Source organism: Rattus rattus, chromosome 1 (genome assembly GCF_011064425.1).
Source record: "Rattus rattus isolate New Zealand chromosome 1, Rrattus_CSIRO_v1, whole genome shotgun sequence".
NCBI classification, from domain to species: Eukaryota; Metazoa; Chordata; class Mammalia; order Rodentia; family Muridae; genus Rattus; species Rattus rattus.
The window spans coordinates 254,466,459-254,493,741 of record NC_046154.1 but is presented as its reverse complement, the minus strand read 5'-3'; the positions used below and the strand labels follow the sequence as shown (position 1 = coordinate 254,493,741).

At 36.0% G+C, this 27,283-nt stretch overlaps 1 protein-coding gene across 1 annotated transcript in view; it reads left to right on the top strand.

Moving 5' to 3' along the window:
• The window catches only part of Smc1b (structural maintenance of chromosomes 1B), a 62,512-nt gene that overhangs the window by 8,646 nt on the left and 26,583 nt on the right, over nucleotides 1–27,283 (top strand). The window contains exons 6-15 of the mRNA XM_032890901.1: nucleotides 1,480–1,738; nucleotides 2,571–2,711; nucleotides 6,872–6,954; nucleotides 7,792–7,999; nucleotides 9,610–9,795; nucleotides 11,588–11,767; nucleotides 15,123–15,269; nucleotides 24,785–24,922; nucleotides 25,209–25,325; nucleotides 26,203–26,309. Of these exons, the coding sequence (XP_032746792.1) occupies nucleotides 1,480–1,738; nucleotides 2,571–2,711; nucleotides 6,872–6,954; nucleotides 7,792–7,999; nucleotides 9,610–9,795; nucleotides 11,588–11,767; nucleotides 15,123–15,269; nucleotides 24,785–24,922; nucleotides 25,209–25,325; nucleotides 26,203–26,309 (1,566 nt within the window). The remainder of the gene's footprint in view (nucleotides 1–1,479; nucleotides 1,739–2,570; nucleotides 2,712–6,871; nucleotides 6,955–7,791; nucleotides 8,000–9,609; nucleotides 9,796–11,587; nucleotides 11,768–15,122; nucleotides 15,270–24,784; nucleotides 24,923–25,208; nucleotides 25,326–26,202; nucleotides 26,310–27,283) is intronic.

The window sequence follows — 27,283 nt, the reverse complement described above, 5'->3', positions numbered from 1 at the left end:
TTTAGAAATTGATATGTTTGAGGAGACAGTACTGAAGCTGAGCTTAGAGCTTCACACTTGGTAGGCAAGTGCTTTACCACTGAGCTATAGTCTCAGCTTAGAAATTAAATTTTTAAAAATTTGTTTTTATTTTGTTTTGTTCTGTTCTATTTTGTTTTAGACATAGTCTCACTGTGTAGCCCTGGCTACCCTCAGACTCACAGGGATCTGCCTGCCTCTGACTCCTGAGTGCTGGGATTAAAAGTGTGCACCACCATCTCTGGTGGAGATCAACTTTATAAAGTGAACATTTTAGTTGGGAATGCCTCTAGATACACAGAAAAGTTATAAAGATCATGCCTTTTCTCTCAGGTTCCCATGCTATTTCTCCTATTATTAACATACTACATTAATCTAGTCTGTAGTTGGAAGAAGAAGAGAGAGTTGAATAGCAGAAGCAGAGGGGTATTTTTTAAGTGGTTAAACTATGAGTTTGTCAAAATTAAAGAAACTGTAGCACCAAGAATGAACCTTAATGTAAACAAAAATTTAAAAACTGATGTAAGAGTGTTAGGGATACTAAGTGTATTGCAAAATGTGACAAAACATTAACTATATTACAAATATATCAAACAACTTTAATAGTGCAGTGGGAAGAGAATAGTGGCTTAAGTAATTTTTAGATTCTAAATTATGTTTGTATCTGTATCTGTATATGTATATACATATACTAAGTGCCAGTGTCTCTGGAAGTATAAGATCTCTTAGACCTGGAGTTACGGATAGTTCTGAGCCACCCAACATTGGCTAGGGGATTTTAATCTGGGTCCTCTCTGAGAGCAGTACTGTCAACTCCTAAGCAACCTTTCCAGATCCCTAGCCTAAGTAATTTTAAAAGTGCATAGATTTCAAAAGAAGATACATTATACAGAAGCACTGTATTATAAGTGTAAAATTGTTTCTCAAGGGAAAATGTGCTATTTTTTTGAGACAGGTTTTCTCTGTATAGACCTGGCTGTCCTAGATCTTGCTCTATGGACCAGGCTTGTCTAGAACTCAGAAATCTGCCCGCCTCTACCTCCCAAGTGCTGTGATAAAAGGTGTATGCTACTACCACCAACAAAACAAAACAAAACAAAACAAACAAACAAACAAAAAAAACCCAGAATCTCAGTAGTACTGTTTTCTCTGGCATCTACGGATATGCCTAACAATCTCTGTAAGCTAATTTTTAGAATTTAATTTTGAATTTTATTTTATCAAAGTTACTTTCTTTTTGGCCAGGGTTGGTGATATATATTCATGCCTTTAGTCCTGGTACATGAGAGGCAGAGACAGGAAGATCACTGCATTCAAATCCAGCTTTGTATACATAGCTAGTACCAGTTTAACCAGGACTACATAGTGAAACACTGACTCCAAAAAATGAAAATATAAATAAAATAATAAATTAATACTTGCTTATATGCTAAAAATAAAAAAATATTTTTTTCTTTTTAGATCTGTCGAAGCAATTTTAAATCAGAAGAGGCCTCAGTACATTAAAGCTAAAGAAAACACTTCTCACCATCTAAAAAAATTGGATTTGTCTAAGAAATTGATAACAGACAATGAAAAACAATGTGCTAAGCAGGAAGATGGCATTCGAGCCTTAGTGGCAGAACTGGTTGATTTAGATAGAGCATGGAGAAGTTTTGAAAAGCAGATGGAAGAGAAAATCTTACACAAAGGAAGAGACATTGAATTGGAAAATAGTCAGGTGAAGAAAATGAAAATACTGGAAACATTTTTATTGTTTTAATTTCTATTTTTAATAAGAAAAAATTAAGAGATAATCCCTATGATAATTTATTAAGATTATCCCATCTATGTAAATTGTAGGAATTATTTTTTTAATCTGTTCACAGAATCCAAATTTAATCTTGATACTAAGGCATTTTTCCACCATATAATTAGATGGTGTTATAACATAAATTAATTAAAGCCTGGTACTACCTGGAATTATATAGTAATAAAAGTTAGGTAATTGTTACTATTTTAAAGATAAAACAATTCTCTCTTAGATACTATATGAGTGTAAAGATCAGATATATGTGACTTTGAAGAGACTTAATTGACAAGGAAACGTAAGATGATTTTAACTGTTCAATGATGCGTTAATAGTCAGTGTAATACAGTATACAAGATTAAAATTATTAATCATTAAAATACACAGATAACCAAAAACATGTACGTCAGTTTTCAAATATTCTTTCAATTAAACTCTCATCATTCATCTCTTTCATTGAGTTATGCGAATCTTGTATCACCATATCATACCCCAAAATAATTATGACTAAAAAAGTAAAGTGCCATTTTCTCCAGATAGTTTTTTCCCTAGATTTTCTACCAAAGACCTTATTATAGTGTTTGTCTTGATTACTTTGTTATACTATCTAAAGAGTTTTTAATAAGGAAATTTTCATATTAAGTTCACATTTTACCTGGAGAAGATAGCTAATTATGATCTAATTTATATAAAGATTTTTGATGAGAACAGGATGTCATATAATTTCATTAAGGTGAGTAATATGTCAATGCTGTTTATATAGCTGGATCGTTATAAAGAGCTTAAGGAACAAGTCAGACGGAAGGTAGGTATAATGACACAACAACTGGAAAAACTACAGTGGGAACAGAAGGCAGAAAAAGAAAGACTGGCATTTGAAAGGAGGAGGCATGGAGACACTCAGGTACTATGGATTCTATAGTAATAGTTTAGAATTAATTGTAGTGAGATGTTGCTCCCTTTTCAATATGTAAGTGGATTTATATCAAGAAATTTTAAAAATTCTGAAGGGATAGGAGCATATAGCTTAGTGGTAGAACACTGATGTCCTGGGTTTGATTTCCCAAGCACAACAAAATAGTTAATTCTAGTTTCTCTGTTGTTCTTAGAATTTTTATTTATGTACACTTTTATAGTTAAAGTAGGCCATGCTTTCATACCTGTGTTTAGGAAGTGTTTTCTGTGCATCTATGTGGTGATGAACATGGTCTGAGCATGCATTTTAGTTCAGTAGTGTGAGGAGGAGGATGGGGAGAGTGGAGACATTAAATACATTTAGCTCTCTGTATCTGTGGGTCTTGAAGCTGTGGATTCAACTGAGGATCAACAATACTCAGGGTAAAAATGTTTACTGAACATTGTTTTAGTACTTTTTGTTGCTCCCTGAGCAATACAATATAATACCTATCTATATAGCATTTATACTTTACTAGGTATTGTAAGTCTTCCAGAGAGGATTTGAAGTTTATAGGAAGATATGTGTTAATTATATGTGATACTCTGCATTTTATATAAGGATTTGAGTATATGTAAATTAGGCAAACAATCATTGGTTCTGGAATCATTCCTTAAATATGTTGCCCAAGAGGAGCTAGCCAGTCTATGTTGGGAACAAGTGTTAAGAGAGCATTATATTCTTTCTCAGAGTAAGACTTGGCTTCCAGCCTATCTTACTCTTTACTTACTGTGTATAATCTCAGTAAACAATTTATTAGATTGGGGCGGGGAGCTTTACATTTTGCATTTGTAGGTACAGTCAGCAAAAGTATAGATAGGAAAGAAAGATGGATAGAGGGGAGAGAGAAAGATCCCTAAAGCTAGTGTCTTTCCCAGCTGTCAGCTGTTTCTCACAGGCATTCCTCCCTTAGTTCCACACAGTCTGCTTAAACAGTTCCTTCTCCCAGTTTTCCTGATACTATCAGCTCCAAAGTATAACAACTGCTGTGGCCTATCTGCTCAGCTCAGCTTCTCCTGACTCAACTGTCTCTGAACAATATCTTCTCCACCGACTGCCTTCTCTTCTCACTCTCCTAGCCCAACTCACTTCCGACTCTCAGCCTCAGCTGGCTTTTTTATATCCTATCCTGTTCCCAGAATTCAAGAGGCAACCAACACTAAAGGTCACATCAAGCGGTTCTAACAGCTAAGAATTCTTAGAGGACCACTTGACTAGCAACTGGGGAATCCTTTTAAAGAGCCAGGAGCACAAGATAAATCACACTACAAAGTCAAGCTCACAATGAAGGACAGACTTAATAGTTACTCCCTCTTAATGCTTTATGACTCCTTTTCTAAAGACTAAGGACTGGGTATAAGATTACTACACAATCAACAATAATAGTTCATCATACATTATGAAGTTTCTCTGAGCCACCATGTTATTTGGGTATATAGCATGCTAAGTGCTGCTGCAAGTCCAATCTGTGGTTGTGGTTTCTAAACTTTGGGTTTTCTCTTACCTGTATTTACTAACTTGGTGATCTATAGTCACACATATGTAAACATTGCTCTAAAAATGTGAACATCTAACCCTCAGAACTTCAAAACTCCAATCAGGTGTTTTTCCAGCTGCTATTTCAGGTTCTTCAGGTTAGGTGTTAAGCAAACATCTCAATCAATCTTGGACTCCAAACTGACCTTCCAATCTTCTCACAAAATGTGTTCCACAGTCTTTAACAACGTCAATTATGACAGTTTAATTTTATTAGTTGCTCAGGTCAAAAATGTGGAGCTACTCTGACTCTCTTTTAGAAAACTGTTGGCTTTACCTTGAAAATACAACGAATGTCTTACTTTTTCTAATTCTACTGCTATCACTTTTGTCCATACTTTTGGTTTGGATCAGTTCAGTAGCCTACCAGCTTCCTTTGCTCCCACTCTGTATCCTGGATCCTACACAGTAGTCTCAGCATAACAGCCAGTTAATGCATTCAGTAAGTCAAATCATGAAGTTGGCTCTTTAAATTCTCTAGAGGCTTCCCAACTTACACATGAAAGTTTTAGGTCAAAGTTCTTAAGTGACCTATATGGGCCTACCTGAGCTGTTGCTCAGTTTTTCTTCCTGTTTTCCTTTCTTTGATCTGTTATGTTGACCTCCTGTAATATTACAAACATGTTTCTTCATGAGATTTTTCTATCTATAAAAGCAGTAAATTCTTGTAATCACTGAGCTATTTCTCTAGCCCCTGAATGGATTTTTTTCCTTTTGAGACAGTGTCTCATTATGAATCCCTGGCTGGCCTGGAACTCACCATGTAGATCAAGCTGGCTTTTAACTCACAGAGGTCTGCCACCCTTAGTCCCTTGAGTAGTTGGAATAAATGGGTGTACTGCTGTGCCCAGCTGTAAATGGACTTAAGTGAGATAGTAGAATTTCAGTGTTGGGCTTCTTAATTTCAACATGTGTGTTCCATTAGAAAGGAAGCTGTCTTGCCTTATTTTGGAGGGAGACATATACATGTGTGTGTGCGCAAGTGAGTTCATGTGCCTGTTTGTATTGGTGCAGAGCTCAAAAGAACATATCAAGTATCGTGCTCCATCACTCTCCTAATATCCTTGAGACAAGGATTTTTACTGAACCTGGAGCTAGGGTAGCAGCCTGCAAGCCCTAGCAATTGTTCTATCTCGGTCTCCATAGCACTGGAGTTACAGGTGTGCACAGCCACTCCTGACTTTATGTGGGGATTTGAACTAAGGTCATCATATTTGTGTAATCACCTGAGTCATCTCCTCAGCTCATTTTGGTCATTTTTGTAGCTCTGGCACCTAGCACAATAGATGTTTGCTTCATGGATTATCGTTGATTAGATGGAAAAAAGGTCGAAGGGTAAAAATCTGAAACTAGTTGGAGACTATTCTCCCCATCTATCCAGTTTCTCTTCCCTGAGAAGTTAAAGCTCCCCTTTCAGTTTTATCTCTGGCTAACAAAATGGGAAATCCAAAATATAAACAATTCATAAATAACTTACATTGTTGAATTGTTCTGTTTATTATTAGTTATTATAAGTGTGATTGGTGCACTTGCATAGAAGAAAACATGATATGTCTAGGATTCAGTGATATGTTTTTAGGCATCTAGGAACATGTCTTTCTCAGGTGACAGTTTCTGCTGCTTTGCAGTATTTGGATTTGATGATAAAGGACAAATAGAGCAAGACTTGCATGAAATCCTCTCCTTGTGTCTGTTAGTTGCCCTGTGGTTCTTGCATCATGGTGGTACTTAACTACTCTATTATAATCACTTATTTTCTTGAGGACTGAAACTATCTCGCTCATTATTGTGCCTCTAGTTCCTATCACATGGAAGCCAGTGAATGGATATTTATTGAATGAATTCATTTAAAAGATAGATATGAACTATATAGGTACTTGAAAATGTTTTTGAACTGGAAAGAGAACACTTGTCAATCTTTTAGGATTTAGTTCCCAGCACATACATGGTGGCTCCCAATAGCTCATAATTCCTTTTCCAGAGGATCTGACACCCTCTTCTGTGAACACCAGACAGGAATGTGGTATACATACATACATGCAGACAAAACACTCATAAAATAAGTAAATCAAGAGATATTAAAAAATTACTCGATCGGTCCCCAGCTCCGAAAAAAAAAAAAATTACTCGAAGTTTGAATTTATCAGTAAAATCACTAGAGATCAAATATTCCAGCAAAATACAATCAGATTTAATCCCCAGTCTATTAGCTACTAAAGCTTTATACTAGCTGGCCTTTTCAAAATTAATTTTTCTTTTATATTTTCTCTTAATTTTTAAATTACATTTATTTATATATATTTGTGTGTGCCCATGCATGCCCAAGCACACTGTGGTGTACTTGTAGAAGTTAGAAAACAACTTGAGAGCATTGGCTCTTTCTTTCTCTTATGTTCAGTGGTTGAAAAGAGTTCAGCAAGCATCTGTTAAGCCATCACACAAATCCTAAACATATTCATATAATCATATTTGATGCATTTCAGACTTTAACAGCTTAAAGCATAATAAATTCTAGATGTCATCTTATTAGTTTAGAATGTTGTGATTAATTTTAGGCTTATTTCCCATTGTAGGGAAATCTAAAACAAATAAAAGAACAAATAGAAGAGCATAAAAAACGAATAGAGAAATTGGAGGAATATACAAAGACGTGCATGTAAGTAGGAAAACAACCTTTGTAGCTTTTTCATATCTAAATGATCCAGTGTATTCTCTGAGTAGTGAATTAATGTTACTAATGTGTGATATTCTCATTCTTTTGTCTCTGTAGATTCTTAAAAATTATACTTACCACAGAATAAACATATATAAAATTTGAAAACAAAAATAAATGCTTAAAATTTGAAAATATATTGGGATGTGTAACATTGGTAAAACTTAAATCTCCTTCTGACATTGACATTTCATAAATATATAATGAATTGTGGGATCTGGAGAGATGGTTCAGTAGTTAAGAACTCTGGCTGTTCTTGCAGAGTACTGGGTTTGATTCAAAGCACCCACATGGAGGTTAGACTCAGAACTATCTGTAGTTCCAGATCCAGGGGATCCAATGCCCTCTTCTTGCTTCCATCAGCACTAACTACATAAACGCTCAGAGATATATATACACAGGCTAACACTTGTACACATAAAGTAAAAATAAACTTAAATTTTTTAAAAATGGTAATGAATTGTGTCTTGAAAACTAATTCATGATATTCAGTCTACCAGTAAGGAATTTTAGTTGATTTTGCATTGATATTAAGCATGTGATGATTGCTCTGGTTTATATTGATCTACTCTTACTCTCATAGTAACCAGAAATATGTATTTTCAAATGAACAGAAATAACCAAAAAGCTTTTTTGCCTGTTTAGTGTTGGGTATGTTTTTTTAAATTTCTTTTTTAATTGATAGAGCACTACTCCATTTTTATACAGTGCTAGACAAGATTGTTTTATGTTTTAACAAACTGGTTTTTTTGGTTGTTGTTCTTGTTGTTACTGTTGTAGGGATTGCTTGGAAGATAAAAAACAGCAAGAAGAAGCCCTGATAAAAGAAATTGACAATACAAAATCAAGAATGTCTGAAGTTAATGAAGAATTGAGTCTTATTAGAAATGAATTGCAGAATGCTGGAATTGATAACCATGAAGGAAAACGTCAGCGGAAAAGAGCAGAAGTTCTCGAACACCTTAAAAGACTTTACCCAGATTCTGTGGTAATAGGAATGAATTTTAAAAGCTATGTTCTCTCATTCCTAAAAATAGTGTTCTTACTTGAGATTGGAAAATATAACTGATGTAAGGAAGCAGAATTATTTTAGAAATGTTGTGTTTTGTATTTGACAATTTATATTTATAATAGTAAATAGAGCAAGAGATAAATAATTTCAAATTATATTTCTAAGTAAGTATTGAAAATGAATACTTACATGAACACAGTACCTAGCCAGTATACATTATGGCTGATATCCCCAGAGGAAAGATGGTATGACGTAGTCTTGGACCTCTCAACAAGAAACCTCTATGCTCAAGTTCTTCATAATTTTTGACAGTATCACTTCCATGTTTTCATTTTCTCTCTATACCTAGTAGTCTTTCATACTAAGGACTTTGGCCAAAATGCAATGCTATCCTGCTATATGGAGTGTTAGCATCATAGCATCATTTTCTATTATATCATGGGCCTCACTTCTGCCTCAGTGTGCCCTGCGATTTCCTTATGGCCTATTTTTACTCTTTGACACTTCACCATTGCTCTGTTCCGAAACACTTGCCATTGACCTTTATGGTATTGCATTCTCATGGCCACCTACTTTATCTCCTTTACACTGTCTTACTAGAACACCTTTTTTTTTTCTTTAAGAAACTGTGGGGGTTGGGGGGACTGAAACCAGAGCCTTATGTATGTGAGGTCAACGTTCTACCAACTGAGTTATATATCCTTAAGTCTTTGACGTTCTTCAATCTTTACTTTGAATCATGGATAATAATAGAGGAATAGGGCTACATTGCCCAATCTTGCTTCTTCAGTGTATAACAAAATGACACAGGCCTATTTTTTAAAAACCCAGTAGTTCAGCAATCATGTCTAATGGCAGAAAATGGCTACTGTGCAGATTTCTTTTTAAATAGAGAAAAGGCTGGAGAGATGGCTCAACAATTTAAGTATAGTTTTGGTTGTTCGGAACTCCATAGAAGCCAAGCTGGTTAATTGACTAAATTCTGAAAATTCTTACCCAGTATTCCTTAATTTGGCAAGAAGCATCACTTATATACTTGTTTCCATTCAAAAATTAAGGGAATTGATTTTAAAAACTAGTAAATCAGAAGAGGGGGGGAACTCTAATGCTCTCTCAATGTAGATAAACTCAATTTCTCATTGAAAGACGACATTTTGACTCCCTCCCACCAAATAAGGTATGCTTTTTCTACACAGAACAGAATCACATTGAAACAGGATGTTAATTTAAAACTCCACAGAGAATGAGATGTTCAAACAGTGTATTTTTACAAAGTGTCAGCTGAGCCCTTGTATTTCCTGCCCTCCAGGGAGAGTGAGTAGAGCAGGAATATGGATTCTGTCACTTGTTGCTCAAAGAAGGCACTTGATTTACTCTCTGGGAAAGGAGTCAAGAGGTTGTCCATTATCAAAAATGAAAGGTCCACATTAAATATAAGAATTTTGATGAATTTGAATGTGACTATTAAATTAGACATATGAATTGTATGCAGTTATCTGTCATGCTTTATTACGTTAGAAAATGATGAATTATATGTTTCTCATTAATGTATTTTTTTTTCTTCTTCTGTTCTGAAACCTGCTAAGTTTGGAAGACTTCTTGATCTATGTCATCCTATTCATAAGAAATACCAGCTGGCTGTGACTAAGCTTTTTGGCCGGTACATGGTTGCCATTGTTGTTGCCTCAGAAAAGGTAGCAAAAGATTGTATTCGGTTTCTGAAGGAGGAAAGAGCTGAACCTGAGACATTCCTTGCTCTAGATTACCTTGATGTAAGAATTTTACTATTTGGTATTTATTAATTACCAAATTGAATATCTCTATTGCTCTAAACTGGCAGCTATGGAATGAGGGTAGGGTGGGTGCAAGTGGTGTAACTTGAATGTCAGCTAGCCAGTCATTCAAGTGGCTGGTGTTTCTGAACTTCAGGGGAATAATATCAGGCAACTGCTATCTTTATGATTCATGTTATTTTTTCCCTAATCTAGTATTGCTACAATTCTTAATGTCTTCAGTTTCAATCCTGGAGAAGAGCATACTATGTAGACCAGGCTGGCTTCAAACTCTTAAGAGATTTGCCTGACAGCATTGAGAGAGGGCTCAATGGTTAGGAGCACTGACTGCTCTTCCAGAGGTCCTTAGTTCAATTCCCAGCAACCACATGGTGGCTCACAACCATCTGTGATGTGATCTGATGCTCTCTTCTAGTGTGAATGAATACATAAAATAAATAAATCTTAAAAAAAATGTTTGAAAGAGATTTGCCTGCCACTGCCTCCTGAGTACTGGGATTAAAGGCATGTAAACTATTCCCAGTATAAATCATTTTTATTTGTTACTCATTTGAATTTTTTCAAAGTAAACTCATATTTTACAAAAATATGATACAGGAGAGTCTGAAATGATGGCTTAGCAGTTAAGAATACTAGCTGCTCTTACAAAGGACTTGGGTTAGATTCCCAATGGATGTCTATAGCAGCTAACAATCATCTATCTGTAACTCCAGTCCTAGGATATCTGACGCCCTCTTTTGTCTCTGTGGACACTTCATGTATGTGGTACACAGACATACATGCAGACAAAATTGTTTTAATTAATTAAAATCTTATACAGGAAAAAATAACAAAAATCTTATACAGGGTCATCAAATGACTAAGTAGATAATGGTACTTGTTACAGAGCATGACAACTTGAATTCAAGATTTAGTTCCTCTACTCACATGGTAGGAGAGGAACCATTTCCCATAGGCTGTCCTCTGTACTTCCAGAGACACACTAGAGGACACCTCCACTCTCTCTCTCTCTCTCCCTCTCTCTCTCTCTCTCTCTCTCTCTCTCTCTCTCTCTCTCTCTCAATCAATCAATAAATAAATAAATAAATAACTGTAAAAAATAACCTTATATAGAAATATATTATAAAAGGAACATTTCCTTTTAGTACACAGTTCTTAAATATTACTTAAGAGGTTTCTATACACTCAGGCCATATGAACATATGTATGTATATATGTGTGTATATATCTACTGTTTCCATGTACATACAGACACACCTTTTAATATACATAGGATTTTTGTTTAACAGAAATGAGATTATATTTGCTAGTTTTCAGTAATATGTGGCAGATATATTTATGATTTGTAGACAAATCTGAAAGTACATCTATAATCTGAAGGGTACCCTAATCATTTCAAACTAGAGGGCTTTTGTTTAATCTCATTTTTAGATCTGTGCTGCTTTTGGGTACATACCTAGGTGACTACTGTATTCCACTATGCTTTATGACGTAAAGAACACAAAGCACTTCTCATTGTTCTGTTCCAACTTGTTAGTGGCAGTTGAATCTAGAAGTAAGTTCTTTCTTGTGGCTTTTGATGAAGTTTTCCTATTTTTGAAAAATATTACATGTCATAATGTGGGATATAGTTTCTCATGTTTTTACTGCAAGTGCATTGCATTAGAAGAACATGTTATCAAGCCTTGGCTATACTGTGGAAAGAATATAAAAAGCATTTGGTTTTTATTTTAGTGTTGTTAATATACCAATTTTCCTTTAAACCCTTCAGATCAAGCCAATCAATGAACGACTAAGGGAAATTAAAGGCTGTAAGATGATGATCGATGTTATAAAGACCCAGTTTCCTCAGCTGAAGAAAGTGATTCAGTTTGTTTGTGGAAATGGCCTTGTCTGTGAGACTGTGGAAGAGGCAAGACATATTGCATTTGGTGGACCTGAAAGACGAAAGGTGAGAGACCTGAACACTGTTCCAACTAAGTTGAAGTGTGTTCATTCATTCATTAGTTTGGTCTTTACCTCACCGGCCCCTTTACTAGTATGTTCTTTTTAATAAGGAAAACCAGCATAGGGAAGCCTAAGATGCTTTCATTTGATGATTTTTGTTTTGAGACAGGGTCATGTAGCCCAGACTGGCCTTGAGCTTGTTATATTGCTAAGGATAACTGATAACTATGCTTTCCTTGCCTCTGCCTCCCAAGTGCTGGGATCAGAGACGTGCATTATCGTGCCTGTCTGCAGATACTAAAGATTGAACTCAGGGCACTGGATGTTTAGGCAAGTACTCTCTCTGCCAACCAAGTACATCTTCAGCTCTTCCGTTTAGTTTTGTAAAAATTCATTTCTGTAACATTCTCTATATCACACATTGTATTTTAGAAATTTGATTTATTTCAGTATTCTAAGGCATTTGGGTTTTCCCCCTTGTGTGGAATAAATGTCCTTGTTGATCCCTGTATTTTCCCTGCATTGTTTTACATTTAAAGAGCAGGAAGGATTTTTTGTTGCTTACTTTACAGTTTTTGTTCTTAGATGACTTAATGGGAATACTTTGTACACTGAAGCTTAACACAATTATATTTAAACGGCACAGTTGAGATGTTACTGAGTACTAATCTTTCAGGGGAGTAATTTTTCTTTTAAAAATAAATATTTTAGGGACAGGGGAGATGACTTAATGACTAAGAATGCTTCCTCTACAAGCATGCAGACCTGATTTCAAATCCATAACACTCACATAAACCAAGCATGACTCAACATACCTGTAACTCTAACATTAGAAGGTAGAGACATTTGGATCCCAAGATCTAGCTGGTTAATATAAATAACAAGCTTCTGGTTTAATGAAAAACTGTCTCAGAATAGTAAGACAGAGAGCAATAGACATGAGACCCCATATCCTGCTCTGGCCTCTACATACATGCACATTACACATATATCCTCATACATGCACACACACAAATACATATTTTTTCTTACATGGACAATTTATATTTAGTTGAATAATGCTAAAATTATTGCCCAAGTAATTATGTATTTTTATTTTATAAAGTATACCATTGCTTAAGTGCATAAGCCATGAAATAAGACTGACTGGTGATGCTATACAGTAAGTAGTTATGTGACTTTAGGTAATTTCCTGAACTCTTAATTTTTCTTATCTAAAACTGATGAGATATAATACTAATAATACTAATAATACATAACTATAATTATGAAGCTTACATTAAGTGACATCAAGCATTGTGCTGCAGAATGCCTAGGGAATAATCCTCAGCAAGTGGTAGCCACTTCATGAACAATTAACAGTTATCTAGAATGTCTAGTATCAAAAATCAGTACAAGATAACTTTTCTTCTGAGAATTTCCATTCTTAAATTTAGCATTTTTCTAAAATGATTAATGCTGTATATTTATAAAATAGGTTTTTATTTTATGTATATGGGTGTTTTGCCTCTGCATGTATATCTGTGCCCTATATGTGTGCTCAGTACCCATGGAGGCCAGAAAAGGTTATCAGCTTTCTTGGGACTGGAATTATATTGTAAGCTTCCATGTGGATCCTGGGGATCTAACTTAGGTCTTCTGGAAGCAACCAATGCTCTTAACCACTGGGCCATCTCTCAAGCCCCTTAAAATAGATTTTTGAAGATCATAAACTCAGTTTTAAAAGGCCATTTGAAGATAAGGTGATTTGTCCCTTAATTTAACTCATATTTACAATTTATTTCTTGTTCACAACAACATGCTTTATCTCATATTGTAACATGTTCTTAGTATTTGAAAATTTTATTCTGGTTTCTTTGCATATCAACAGTATTTCAGAAATTTAAAAACATTTTCTGTATTTTAGGTTTAGTAAAATGATTTGGATAGATACCACATTTTCACAGAAACTCCTTAATCTTCAATTTGTACTTTTGATTTTCTATAGACTTCTGTATTTTAAAACTTTACATTTCAAATGACATTACAAAATAGTCTGGTTTATTTAAATATATAGCACACATAAATTACATACAATACCTACAAACAGTATAATGTAAAATTAGCAATTATGATAGACATGGTGGCACACACCTGTAAGCTCAGGACTTGGGAGGCAGAGGTAGGAGGGTCAGAAGTTCAAGGTCATCCTTGGCTATCCAGTGTATTTCAGACTAGTTTGAACTACATAAGACTCTGTCTCAAAAGCAAAACAAAGCAAAAAACATAGCTTCTCACAGGGCTGGAGAAATGGCTCAGCAATTTAGAGCACTTATTGCCTTCCAGAAGACCTGGGTTCAATTCTCAGCATGCACACTACCATCTACAAGTCCTGTATTCATAATTATAGAGAATCTGATGCCATCTTTTAGCCTCCACAGGCACCAAAAATGCACATGGCACACACAATCAAAACATTCATACACAAATGTTTAAATCTTTAAAATCTAAGGAAAAAAGATATCTCAGCAAAAGAACATTATGTAAAGCTGAGAGGGTAGAGTGCTCGTCTAGTATGCTTGACTGTGGCTTTACGTTTTTGTCCTTACACCCACCCTGACAAATGTACACTAATGTGTAGTATGATGCCTGAAGGCATTTGTACATGCAAATATTTCTCAGGGAAATAACTAAGAATTTATATATGTATTTTTATTGTCTCTTAGGAAAGCAATTGGGAGGCTAAGGCCAGGAACATTTCTTATTCTAATTCAGTAGAAACATTATAAAATGTTGAAAATTGATTAATTTATTTCATTAAAGCACTCACTTAGAGTGAATTAAACTCTGGATAATTTTATACCTTGACTCAAGTTTCATTCTGTATTTATTTTGGAGAATACAATTGTTTGGGAATATCCTAAAGCTATTAAGTCATTTTCGTAATATGCTATTGATAATATATGTCAGAATCTCCAAAACAAAGGATTATGTATTGCAAATGATTTAATATTAAATATGATTTTTGCGTCTCAGTATTATGTATGTTTGGACCTAATATACAGCTTATTTTAAACCTGTATGGTGGCTTTTAATATGTTGCCAAGTTTTAGTAAAATAAGTTTTATATTTGTGGTTTGTATTCCTTTAAAAATCAGTATTTTATTAGTAAAGTTCAGGAAGTGTTTTTTTTGTTGTTTTTTTTGTTTTTGTTTGTTTGTTTGTTTTTTCCGGAGCTGGAGACTGAACCCAGGGCCTTGCGCTTGCTAGGCAAGTGCTTTACCACTTGCCTAGGAAGTGTTTTTCACATCCACAAAATCTCAGCTGCAAAAAGTATCTTAAAATACATTTCTCTAAGGTAAAATGTTTTTATGATGCAGGCAGTAGCACTTGATGGAACACTGTTTTTGAAATCTGGAGTAATCTCAGGAGGGTCAAGTGACTTAAAGCACAAAGCTCTGTGTTGGGATGAGAAGGAGTTACACAGTCTAAGAGATAAAAGAAACCAACTCGTCCAAGAGCTAAAGGTAAATCCTCATCGTAAAAATTATAAAATATTATGGAAAATAATTATGCAAAAACTAAGTACTTTTTCGTATTAAAATAAGTTCTTTAAATTGCTTGTTAACTGTACCTTTTTATTTTTCTTTTGTGGTTTTTTTGAGACAAGTGCTAACTTGGCTATCCTGGAACTCACTGTGTAGACAAATCTGGCCTCACTTTCCTCTGCCTCCTGAGTGCTGGGATTGTAGGCATGTGCCACCACATGCAGCTTCCTATACACATTTTTGTATTAAGTATTACTACCTATTTTAAGTTATTTATATAATAACTAAATTAGTACTTATTCCTATATGTGGTATAGAATTTCTTCACATTTTAAAAAAAGATTTATTTTAGCTGGGTGTGGTAGAACACACCTTTAATCTTAGCACTTTGGAGGCAAAAACAGAGCAGGTAGATCTCTGTGCATTCTAGGCCAACTTGATCTACGTAGTGAGCTCTTAGGGAGAACTACATATTGAGACACTTTCTCAAAAATTTTATTACAAGATTTATTTTATTATTTATGTTTGTGCATGCATATGTGTGTACTTGTACATGTATACATGTAAGGGATACCCAAAGATGCTAGAAGGGGACTTTGGATTCTTTTCTAGAAACTGGATTTACAGAGGGTTGTAAGCTACCATGTGGGTGCTGAGAATAGAACCCAGGTCCTCTGCAATGGCAACCAGTGCTCTTAACCTCTAAGCAGTTTCTCCAGCTCCAAGGGTATAGTTTCTAAATAAAATGTCAATATAGAATCTTGATCAATGTAATAAGAAAATATGTATGGGGCTGGAGAGATGGCTCAGTGGTTAAGAGCACTGACTGCTCTTCCAGAGGTCCTGAGTTCAAATCCCAGCAACCACATGGTGGCTCACAACCATCTGTAATGAGATCTGATGCCCTCTTCCGGTGTGTCTGAAGACAACTACAGTGTACTTATATATAATAAATAAATAAATCTTTAAGCTTTAAAAAAAAAAGAAAAAAAGAAAATATGTATGACTCTAAAATTTGTTCTAAAAACATGTATTTTCTTTTTGATATTACACTTTGCTGATTGGTTTTATAACAAACTGACATAAGCCAGAGTTGTTTTGGAAGAGAAAAACTCAATTGAGAAAATGTTCTTACCATACTGGTGTCGGGTGTATTTTTCTTTCTTTTTTTTTTAAATATATATTTACTTATTTTATGCATGTGAGTACACTATCTCTTGTCTTCAGACACACCAGAAGAGGGCATCAGATTTTATTACAGATGGTTGTGAACCACCATATGGTTGCTAGGATTTGAACTCAGGGCCTCTGGTAGAACAATCAGTGCTCTTAACTGCTGAGCCATGTCTCCAACCCCGTCAGTGTATTTTTCTTAATTAGTGATTGATGTGAGAAAGCACAGTTCACTGTGAGCAGAGCCACCCCTGAGCTGGGGTTATTGTGTACTATACACAAGCAGGCTCAGTAAGCCATGAGGAGAAAACCAGTAAACACTCTTCTATGGCTTCTGCATTAGTTCTTGCCTCCAGATTCTTGCCCACCTTGAGTTCCTACCCTGACCCCTCAATAATAAACTATTACCTATAAGTGTAAAATGAAATAAACCATTCACTCCTCAAGTTGTTTTTGGTCATAGTGGGTTTTTTTGGTTGGTTGTTTTGTTCTGATTTGTTTTGTTTGAGACTGTTTGTCTCTGTGTAGGTCAGGCTGTCCTGGAACTCAGAAATCCACCTTTCTCTGCCTCTTGAATGCTGGGATTAAAGAAAAACATGCACCACCACCCGGTTGTCATGTTGTTTTATCACAGCATTATAAAACCTAATTAGGACTTACTTGTAACCCAAGATGTAATTGGAAAAGTTATATGCTTCTGTGTAAAAAAAGCATTTTATAAAATTTATATCTAGGTCTAATTAAAATACCAACTAAGAGAGTAATTGGTTTAGGGCTGAAGAGATATGTGATAGCTATTCTTGGTCATCAACTTGATTACATCTGGAATTAATTAAAGTCCAAAAATGGAGGGCACACTGGGGAGGGAGTTTTTTGTTTTTTTTTTCTTTTTTTCTTTTTTTCGGAGCTGGGGACCGAACCCAGGGCCTTGCGCTTTCTCGGCGAGCGCCCTACCACTGAGCTAAATCCCCAACCCGAGGGAGTTTTGTTTAATTTGAATTGAGAAGATCTACTCCTAACCCAGATGTTTGATGTGGGAAGAGCCTCCTCTAATCTGAACCATATCTTCTGCTAGAAGAATATACCAGGGATGGAAGAAGGGAGCTTCGATCTTTTCCAGACTTTTCTAAATTGCTCTCACCTTGCTAGCAAGTCTATTCTTCCCTTGGCATTGAGCCTACTTTGGGATTCTGTATACTGAAGACCAGCTGAGACATCCAACCTCATGGACTGCAGAATTACTAGATTCTTGGATCTTCCATTCATAAGCAGCCATTGTTGAATTAATTAGATCCCAGCCTATAAGTCATTCTAATAAATCCCTTAGATAGATAGATAGATAGATAGATAGATAGATAGATAGATAGATAGATAGATAGATAGATAGATAGATAGGCAGGCAGAGAGGCAGACAGGCAGACAAGCAGGCAGACGGACAGGCAGGTAGACAGACAGATAGACAGTCATTATATAAGTTCTCTTGCTCTCGAGAACCCTAATACAGATTTTAGTGTCAGAGCTGGTTCTAGAGCAACAGTACTATAAGAATGAATAATATATTAAGTATCTGAAATAAGCTTTCTAGTTTGTTAGCACCTATAGTTACTGAAGCCTCTGGGTGCTTGGAGAATACTGAAAGCCCATAGTGTGAACTATTTTACAAACTTAAGGAGACAAATGCATTTGACTACCCTGATAAACCAATATTGAGTTGCAACAAATTTGGTGACTTTGTATACAAAACTTTTGACAGTTTGTGGAAAAATAAGAAAAATTATGATTGTGATGTGTTGCTCCTACTATCTCTGGATAAATTGGCAAATGCATTTATGAACTTTAAGAAAAAGTTAACAAACTTCTAGCATCTCAGAATATGGTAAAGGACAACAATGGACTTAGTGATAAAAATTAATTGGGTCCAGTTATGTATTAATTAACAGTCTACAGATCTCTAAATGTTTCCTGAAAGAGAATCTTTTCAGAAGCCACAGAGTTCAAGTTGCAAAAATCAAACCACAGTTTTCGTTATAAGGTTGGTTGGATTATAGCAAAAATTCAAGTCCCAGCCTCAAAGGGTGTTAGCAATTAAAGTAAGGACATTAATTGTTAAAGAATGGGATCCTGTAATTTGGAATAGGTTGTATATGAGGACTCAACCCTATTGAAGCTGAGAACTTTGATCCACTTTCTGCAGAAGATATACTGCCACCCTTTGAAATGTTGCCTTTTCTATCTTTGACTATACTGGTGTCCTTTGGAGCTCATTAATAGTTGCCTCTAATGGTTGGGGATTTAGCTCAATGGTAGAGCGCTTGCCTAGAAAGCGCAAGGCCCTGGGTTTGGTCCTCAGCTCCGGAAAAAAAAAAAGTTGCCTCTAGATCTATAACCAGACTAAAGGCAAAGCAGGGTTCTAGAGGAGAGGTAAAAGTGTAGTCCATGAAGAAGTGCACTACACTAATAAAGAGCTTAAGGAGTTTGCTAATTCATGGAATAATGGTCAAAGGAACACAAACTGGATCAGGCTTAGTGTATTGATATGCCATTACTGAGATTGTATGTTTAATATGGAAGCTCATACAGTTTTTTAAAAAACAAACTGTCTACCGGGGAAATAAAATGACCAGACTTCGTGAGGTCTGTTGTATACGTTCTGAATTGATGCTGATTCTAGGAGAGCCCAAGAAACATTATAGCCCTCCAGTTAACATAAGAACTTATGGAGATCAGATAATTAATAGAGTTTTGACTTAACTCTGACTCACTGGAGGTTGAGTGGGTCCCCAAACTCATCCTGTGGTTATATCCTAGGATATATAATTAGAATCAATACAGTTAGCAGAAATCTCACATTGGTTCTTTGACCTGTGGTGTGAGGGCTATTATGGTTGGAAGTTTACACACCTTTTTTTTTTCTTTTCGGAGCTGGGGATCGAACCCAGGGCCTTGTGCCTGCTAGGCAATCGCTCTACCGCTGAGCTAAATCCCCAACCCATGGTTGGAAGTTTAAATGGAAGCCTTTAGAGTTGTCACTGCCCGGCTGACAGTGAATCAAAAACAGAATCAAAAACAGAATCACATCCATGCAAAACCTACAGAAATTAGTGTTTTATCATAAAAGACTTGAAAGATTAAGGGGTGGAAGTCCCACCACATCTCCCTTTAACTCTATTTGGCCAGTATAGAAGACAGATAGCTCATGGAGAATGACAGTTGACTAGCAAAAACTTAATCACTCAGTCAAGTAGCGACTTATATTATAGCTGTTGTACCAGAGGTGGTATCTTTACTTGAACAGATTAACACATCTCCTGGTATGTAGTTTCAGCTATTGAAAAAGTGTCTTTTTCTTGGTACCTGTCCATAAGGACCACCAGAAGCAATTTGCTTTCAGTTGCATATTTTACCTCAGGATATATTAACTGCCCAGCCCTGTGCCATAACTTTGCTTAAAGGCCTCTTGATAGTTTATCTCTCATATCAATGTTATAACAATATAAATTATGCCAGTATATCACATTGGTGATTATATTGATGACATTATATTAATTGGACCAAGTTAGCAGAAGGTAGCAACCGCATGTGTGCATCAGAGAATGGGAAATAAATCTAACCAAAATTCAAGGGCCTTCTACCTCAGTAAAATTTGTAGGAGTCCAGCAGTTTGAAGTATGTAGAGATACTCCTTTTAAAGTGAAGATAAGTTATTGTACCTGGCCCCTCCCACCCAGGGGAAAAAAACAGTGTTTAGTGGGCCAATTTGGATTCTGGAGAAAGCCAATATAACAAGTGACCCAGAAAGCTGCTAGCTTTGTCGGGGGCCTGGAACAGGAGAAGGCTCTTCAACAGGTCCAAGCTGCTCTATAATTTGGACCATATGAGCCTATAGACCCAATGGTACTTAAGGTGTCAGTGACAAATAGTGATACTATTTGGAACCTTTGGCAACCTATAGATGAATTTCAGAAGAGACTTTGGGATTTTGGAGCAAGGGTTTAACCATCATCTTCAAACAACTATTCTACCTTTGAAAGTCAGGTCTTACCCTACTATTGAGTCTTAGTGGAAACTGAGTATTTGACAATGGACCACCAAGTTACCATGCAACCTGAACTGCTGATCATAACTGTGTATTATCTGACCGGCTAGTTCAAAATGTAGGACCACGTAGAAGCAGTTCATTACCCAATGGAAATTGTATATACATGATTGGGTCTGCGCAGGTTCTGGAGGCACAAGCAAGTTACAAAAAGAAGTTGCCTAAATGCCTATGGTTTCTATTCCCGTTAAAATGCTGTCTACCACCAAGCATTCCCTATAGTCTCATGGGATGTGCCCTCCCTGGTTAACTGAGGAAGAGAAGACTAGGGCATAGTTTACTGATGTGGAAAGCCCCTTCCTGGGACAACACTGAAAGACACCATCGAAGGGAAATCTTGACAGTGTGCTTAGGCAGTACACATGTCAATGTATTTTATTTGGAAGGAAAAATGGCCAGATGTGTGATTGTTAATTGATTTCATGGGCTGTAGCCAATGATTAGTTGACTAGATTGTCAGGGATTTGAAAAGATCATGATTGGAAAATAGTTGAGAAAGACATCTGAGGAAGGAGTATGTGGCTAGATCTTTCCAAATGAGTGAAGGATATGAAGATACTTATGTGTCATGTAAATGCTCATCAAAAAGTGACTTCAGCTGAAGAGTTCAATATTCAAGTAGATAGGATGACCCATTCTGTAGACAGTCAGTCTCTTTCCCAGCCATTCCTGTCATTGCCCAGTGAGCCTATAAACAAAGTGCTCATGATGGCAGAGATGGGAGTTATGCATAGGTACAACAACAGAAACTTCCTTTCACCAAGACTGACCTGGCTACAGCTGCTGCTGAGTGCCAGATATGTCACCATTCCTCAGGGTAACCAGCCAGTGACCTGGTAGCAGGTTTATTACATTGGACCATTTCCTCTGTAGAAAGGACAACACTTTTTTCTTACTGGAGTAGATATCTATTGTGGTTATGGATTTGCCTTTCCTGTACATACTGTTTCTGCCAAACCCGCCATTCATGGACTTCCGTAATACCTCATCCACTGACATGGTATTCCACACATTATTGCTTCTGACCAAGGAATGCATTTCTTAGCCAAAGAAGTGCAACAGTGGGCCCACGATCATGGAATCTTCTGGTTTTACCATGTTCCCCACCATCCTGAAGCATCTGGCCTGATGGAAAGATGGAATGGCCTTTTGAAGACACAGTTACAGTGCCAATTATGTGGCAGCAGCATGGAGAGCTGGGACAAGATTTTCCAGGGGCAATATATGCTTTGAATCAATCTCCAGTATGTGATAAGTTTTCTCCCATAACCAGGATCCACAAGTACAGGAATCAAGAGGTGAAAAAGGGAATAATTTCACTCATTACCCCCCAGTGACCCACTAGGAAAACGTTTGCTTTCTGTTTTCACAATCCTAAGTTCTGTTGGCCTAGAAGTTTTGATTCCAGAGTGGTGGAGCATTCCTACCAGGAGCCACAAATGTTCCATTGAACTGGAAGCTCAGATTCCTTCTTCCCACCAGCCACTTTTGGGTTTCTGATCCCTTAAGCCAACAAGCTAAGAAAGAAGTATCAGTGTTAGGATGGGTGATTGATCCAAATTACCATGGAGAAATTAGATTGTTTCTCCACACTGGAGTTAAAAATCATGTCTGGAGTGTAGGAGATCCTTTAGGGTGTCTCTTGGTGCTATCATGTTCTCTAATTAAAGTCAATGGGAAACTGCAACAACCTAATCCAGGAAGGATGACAAAGAACACAAGATCCATCAGGAATAAAGATATGAGTTTTACCTCCAGGAAAAGAGCCAGCACCTGCTGAAGTACATGCTGATGGTGGAGAAAATACAGAAGGGTAGTAGAGGAAGGTAGTTACAAATACTAGCTAAGACCACGTGATCAGTGGCAGAAACAAGGTTTATAATCGACATGAATATTTCTGTCATAGTCTGTTAAGATTGTGTTTTTGTTTTTTCAATTTCCTTATCATGTAATGTATTATCAATTAAGAGAATACCGATGATTATCATATTTAAATTTAAGACTATAGAAGAATGTCCCTCAAAGGACATCGTTACCTATTCTAAATTTATAATGTGTTTGCAGTTGTAAATAGGATAGTTATATAATGTAAGGCATAGTTATGACCTGGTTATTGTTTTCATTTGGAAATTAATCATGACATAAGATATGATGTGTGTCAGGTTGACAAAGGGTGAACTTGTAATGGCTATTCTTGATTGTCAACCTGACTACATCTGGAATTAATTAAAACCTAAAAAGGGAGAACACACATATGATGGATTTTTCTCAATTTGAAGTGGGAAGATGCACTTTTAATCTGGATCTTAGAGAGTGGAAGACCCACTTCTAATCTGGGCCACACCTTCTACTGGAAGCCTTTATAAAGATGTGAAAAAGCTTTACTCTTTGTCCACTTGCTCTCACCCTCACTAACAAGTCCATTCATTCCTTTACTGGCATTAGAACCTACTTCTCCAGGATTCTAGGACATAGTGAAGACTAGCTGAGACATCCAGCGTCATGGACTAACAACTACCGAATTCTTGGGCTTTCCTTTCATAGATAGCCTCTGTTTGATTAGCTAGAGCACAGCCTGTAAGTCATTCTAATAAATCCCCTTTCTATATAGAGAGATTCATTCTGTAAGTTGTTACTCTAGAGAACCCTGTCTTATACAAGATGGCTCAACAGTTAAGAGATAGATCTTGCTGCTATAGCAGAAGACCTGAGTTTGTTTCCCAGCACCCATGTGGGGCAGCTCATACTCACTTGTAACTCTAGCTCCAGGGAATTTGGTGCCCTCTTCCAGCTTCCACAAGCACAGGAAACACATGGAATGTACACATAGACACACATACTCAACTATGAAAAATATTTGGACAAAGAATCCTATTAGTGACTGAAAGACAACATTCATATGGTCAAGACATGCTCTTGATAGTAAACAAATTGAGATTGGTTTATTCTTATAAATAGGTTGAAATATTCAATACATAGTCCTAGTGAAAAGAACATTTATCCACTACGTACAGACATTAAATATAAAAGCAATAATACCTCTAACTAGTCAGTCTCACTGTAGTGAATATCTTGCATGAAATAAAACACCAATACTAGAGAAACAATGGATGCCATTATTAAGAGAGTATTTTAATAATTTTGGAGCAGTCATACTCTGGAAGTCATCCACCAAAAGAAAGATTTTAAATTACCAAAAGAAGCATGGTTCAGAAAAGCGCATTTCATGTGATTCCATCTTTCCAAAACAAATTCTCAGAAAGAAATAGGTATGGGGACATTTATATGTTTATATATTTTAAGGGTTCACAGTAAAAGTACAGTGTTTCATTTACTTGTGGTTGAAATAGTAGGCAGAAGGGAATGAAGAAGGCAAGCTCAAAGAAGATGTTCTACAAATGTGTCAGATGACCCCAAAGAGACTGATGATGTGCACTGGGTGGGATAGCCCTCATTTTTCACTTTTCATGCCTGTATTTTCTGTAGGAAAGTGTGTTAAATTTTTGAGGAAGTTTATGTAGTCTTACTCCAGATGACAAATGATACTTTACACACCCAGTAATTTAAAATTTTATTTTTATGATATATATGTGCGTGTTGAAATACTCATATATATGTATACATTTTAACAATATTTATTTAGAAACTTTACTATGCATACATATATCATATGAGTATGTATACGTAGCTTTACTATGTACATATATATCATATGAGCGGTTTTGCCTGATTGTGAATATTCGCCACATAAATTCTATTTGCTTGAAGGCCAGAAGAGGACATCACACTCTTTGGGATTAGAGTCACAGTTATATGCTACCCTCTGGGAATTGAGCACCAGGGTCCTCTGTAAGAGCATCTAGTGCTCTTAGCTATCAAGTGTTCTCTTCAGCACCCTTACTCCTTTTTATGTATATGTGTGTTTTGCCTGCACATAAGCATGTGTACCACCTGCCTGCAGAGACCAGAAGGGGCATTGGATTCCTTGGAACTGGAGCAACAGATGATTGTGAGCTACCATGTGGGTGCTGGGAATTGAACTCACATTGTCTGCAAAAGCAGTCAGTCCTCTTAATCACTGAGACATCTCTACATTCCCCATACCCTGTCTCTTACTGGAAGATGTTGAATGATTGTATGTAAAATCAGTAAGTCTTTATTATGAAAACACTAAAGAGTAAAAGTGCTCTTGCACTGTAAAATGTTCTTACATTTCTTTGTTTAGGAGTTAATGAAGACGCTCCGCAAGGAAACAGATCTGAAACAAATACAGGCATTAGTACAAGGAACCAATACACGACTCAAATATTCACAGAATGAACTAGAGATGATTAAAAAGAAGCACCTTGCTACATTTTACCGGGTAATGTAAATTTGTCAAAAATTTGATGGAAATTTATATCAGAATGTAGAATTTTAAGAATGATGCTTGTATAACATTACATAATTATAAATATTTTTATCCTTTGTTTATGGCTATATTATAGTCCTTGATAATTTTATAGTAGTTAATCATGTTATTTGGCTGTGCCTGTATCCATTTTACTAAGGACTCTTCATTTATTGTAAAAGACATCTATCATGTTTTTAGCCTTACTATATAAAAAATAAAATAGTTGTGTTATTAAGCAGAATTCTTTTCTTATTAGGAACAATCTCAGCTACAAAGTGAATTACTGAATATTGATTCTCAGTGTACTATGTTGAGTGAAGGAATCAACAAACAGCAACAAAAGATTGAAGAATTTCAAGATAAGATAGACAAGGTAATAAAACTATACTTGTTATTAAATGGCACATAGAACACAGTTCTAGACCAAAGTTGTGGTTTTTGGCTGTGTACATATAATTACAAGTCAAGACTAGATTAGGAAGTCATCCATTGGATACCGGTACTTGTTTATGCCCAGAACAGAGCATAATATAAAGTATGATCTGACAGTACTGAGGCTCATAGAGCCAACTTATGTAGTTTCCCATGATTTTGATTATCCAGTAGGATTAGTGGTAGTTTACTGCTATATCAGTCATATTACATTCTTGTTTAACTAAAATCCACAAGTTTCCGACATGATTTACTATTAAAATACTACTGTATTTGAGGCTAGATACTTTGTTGATTGAGATTATGCCAGTTTTTTAGAATTTATTACTGATACTGTGCTCTAACCTCAAGTTGTTTTCACTGTTTAAGAGGTTTACTCATGGGGTTGGGGATTTAGCTCAGTGGTTAGAGCGCTTGCCTAGGAAGCGCAAGGCCCTGGGTTCGGTCCCCAACTCCGAAAAAAAGAACCCTAAAAAAAAAAAAAAAAGAGGTTTACTCATTTAACAGATAGGTTTTTAAAAATATAGACTATTATATTTTGGCATGGCTAAAGTAAATAGAATATCTACCTCTTTATATCAAATAGTGAATATTAAAGCCAATTCATGAGCTTTTTCATGTAGTTTTCTGAATAATAAGTTTGTTTGAAAACAGATGAACATGGTTTATACAGAAAAGGAGAAAGCACTGGGCTGAATGTAGTGATTTCCTTTTGGCTTAATTCATGAAAAACTACGAGCAAAACGTTATATTTAATCACTGCTTGTTTATTTTTTAAATGTGGTTATTAAGTCAGTTGTTTTAAAATAATTTAAAAGGTAGAAGATGACATATTCCAAGACTTCTGTGAAGAAATTGGTGTGGAAAATATCCGTGAATTTGAGAACAAACATGTTAAACAGCAGCAAGAAAATGATCAAAAAAGGTATTTTTATTTCTTTTCTTTTTTTCGGAGCTGGGGACCAAACCCAGGGCCTTGCGCTTGCTAGACAAGCGCTCTACCACTGAGCTAAATCCCCAACGCCAAAAAAGGTATTTTTGTTTAAAAGATCGATAAGCAGTATTGGTGTACGTGCAAAGAAAACTATCTCCTAATGTGAAGGAATCGTGCTTGAGGGAGGCTGTATTCAGTTATGGGGGCTCATGTCATGGTAGTTGATCACATTTGCCTTGCATATATACGTTCTGCCTTAGTTTCATATTTAATACTACAGAGGGTGAAGAAGCTAGTAACTAGAACAAAAAGGAAAACCATAATAGGTCTTTTTATAAAGAAGTTGATTTCTTCCAAAGTTAATCTACAGTTTAAATTCCACCTATATGGTCATTTTTTGAAATATACTAATTCTAAAGATCACATATGAAGTAAACAAGAAAAATGTGAAGGAAAGTAATGAGGAATGAGAATAGAATTCCCATATTACTCTTTATTTTATGTTAGAGATATAAGTTTATATGTGAATGTCTATATTATGTTATATGCACATGTGTGAGACTTTCTATAGAGGACAGAGAAGAATGTCAGAATCCCTGGAGCTGGAGTTAAAGGCAGTTAGAAGCCACACTGTGTGTGCTGGGGAACCAAACTCAGCCCTCTTCTTTTTTCTTTTTCTTTTCTTTCTTTTTTTTTTTTTTGTGTGTGTGTGGGGGTGTTGTTTGTTTGTTTGTTTTTCTGAGACAGGGTTTCTCGGTGCAGCTTGGACTGCCCTGGAACTCACTCTGTTAACTAGGCTGGCCTCAAATGTAGAGATGCACCTGACTCTGCCTCCCAAATGCTAGGATTAAAGGCCTGCACCACCATGACCCGCTTCAACCCTCTTCCTAAAGGGTAGCAAGAGCTCTTAACCACTAAGCCATCTCTCCAATCCATAGTTCCCCAAATTTAAAACATTATATGCC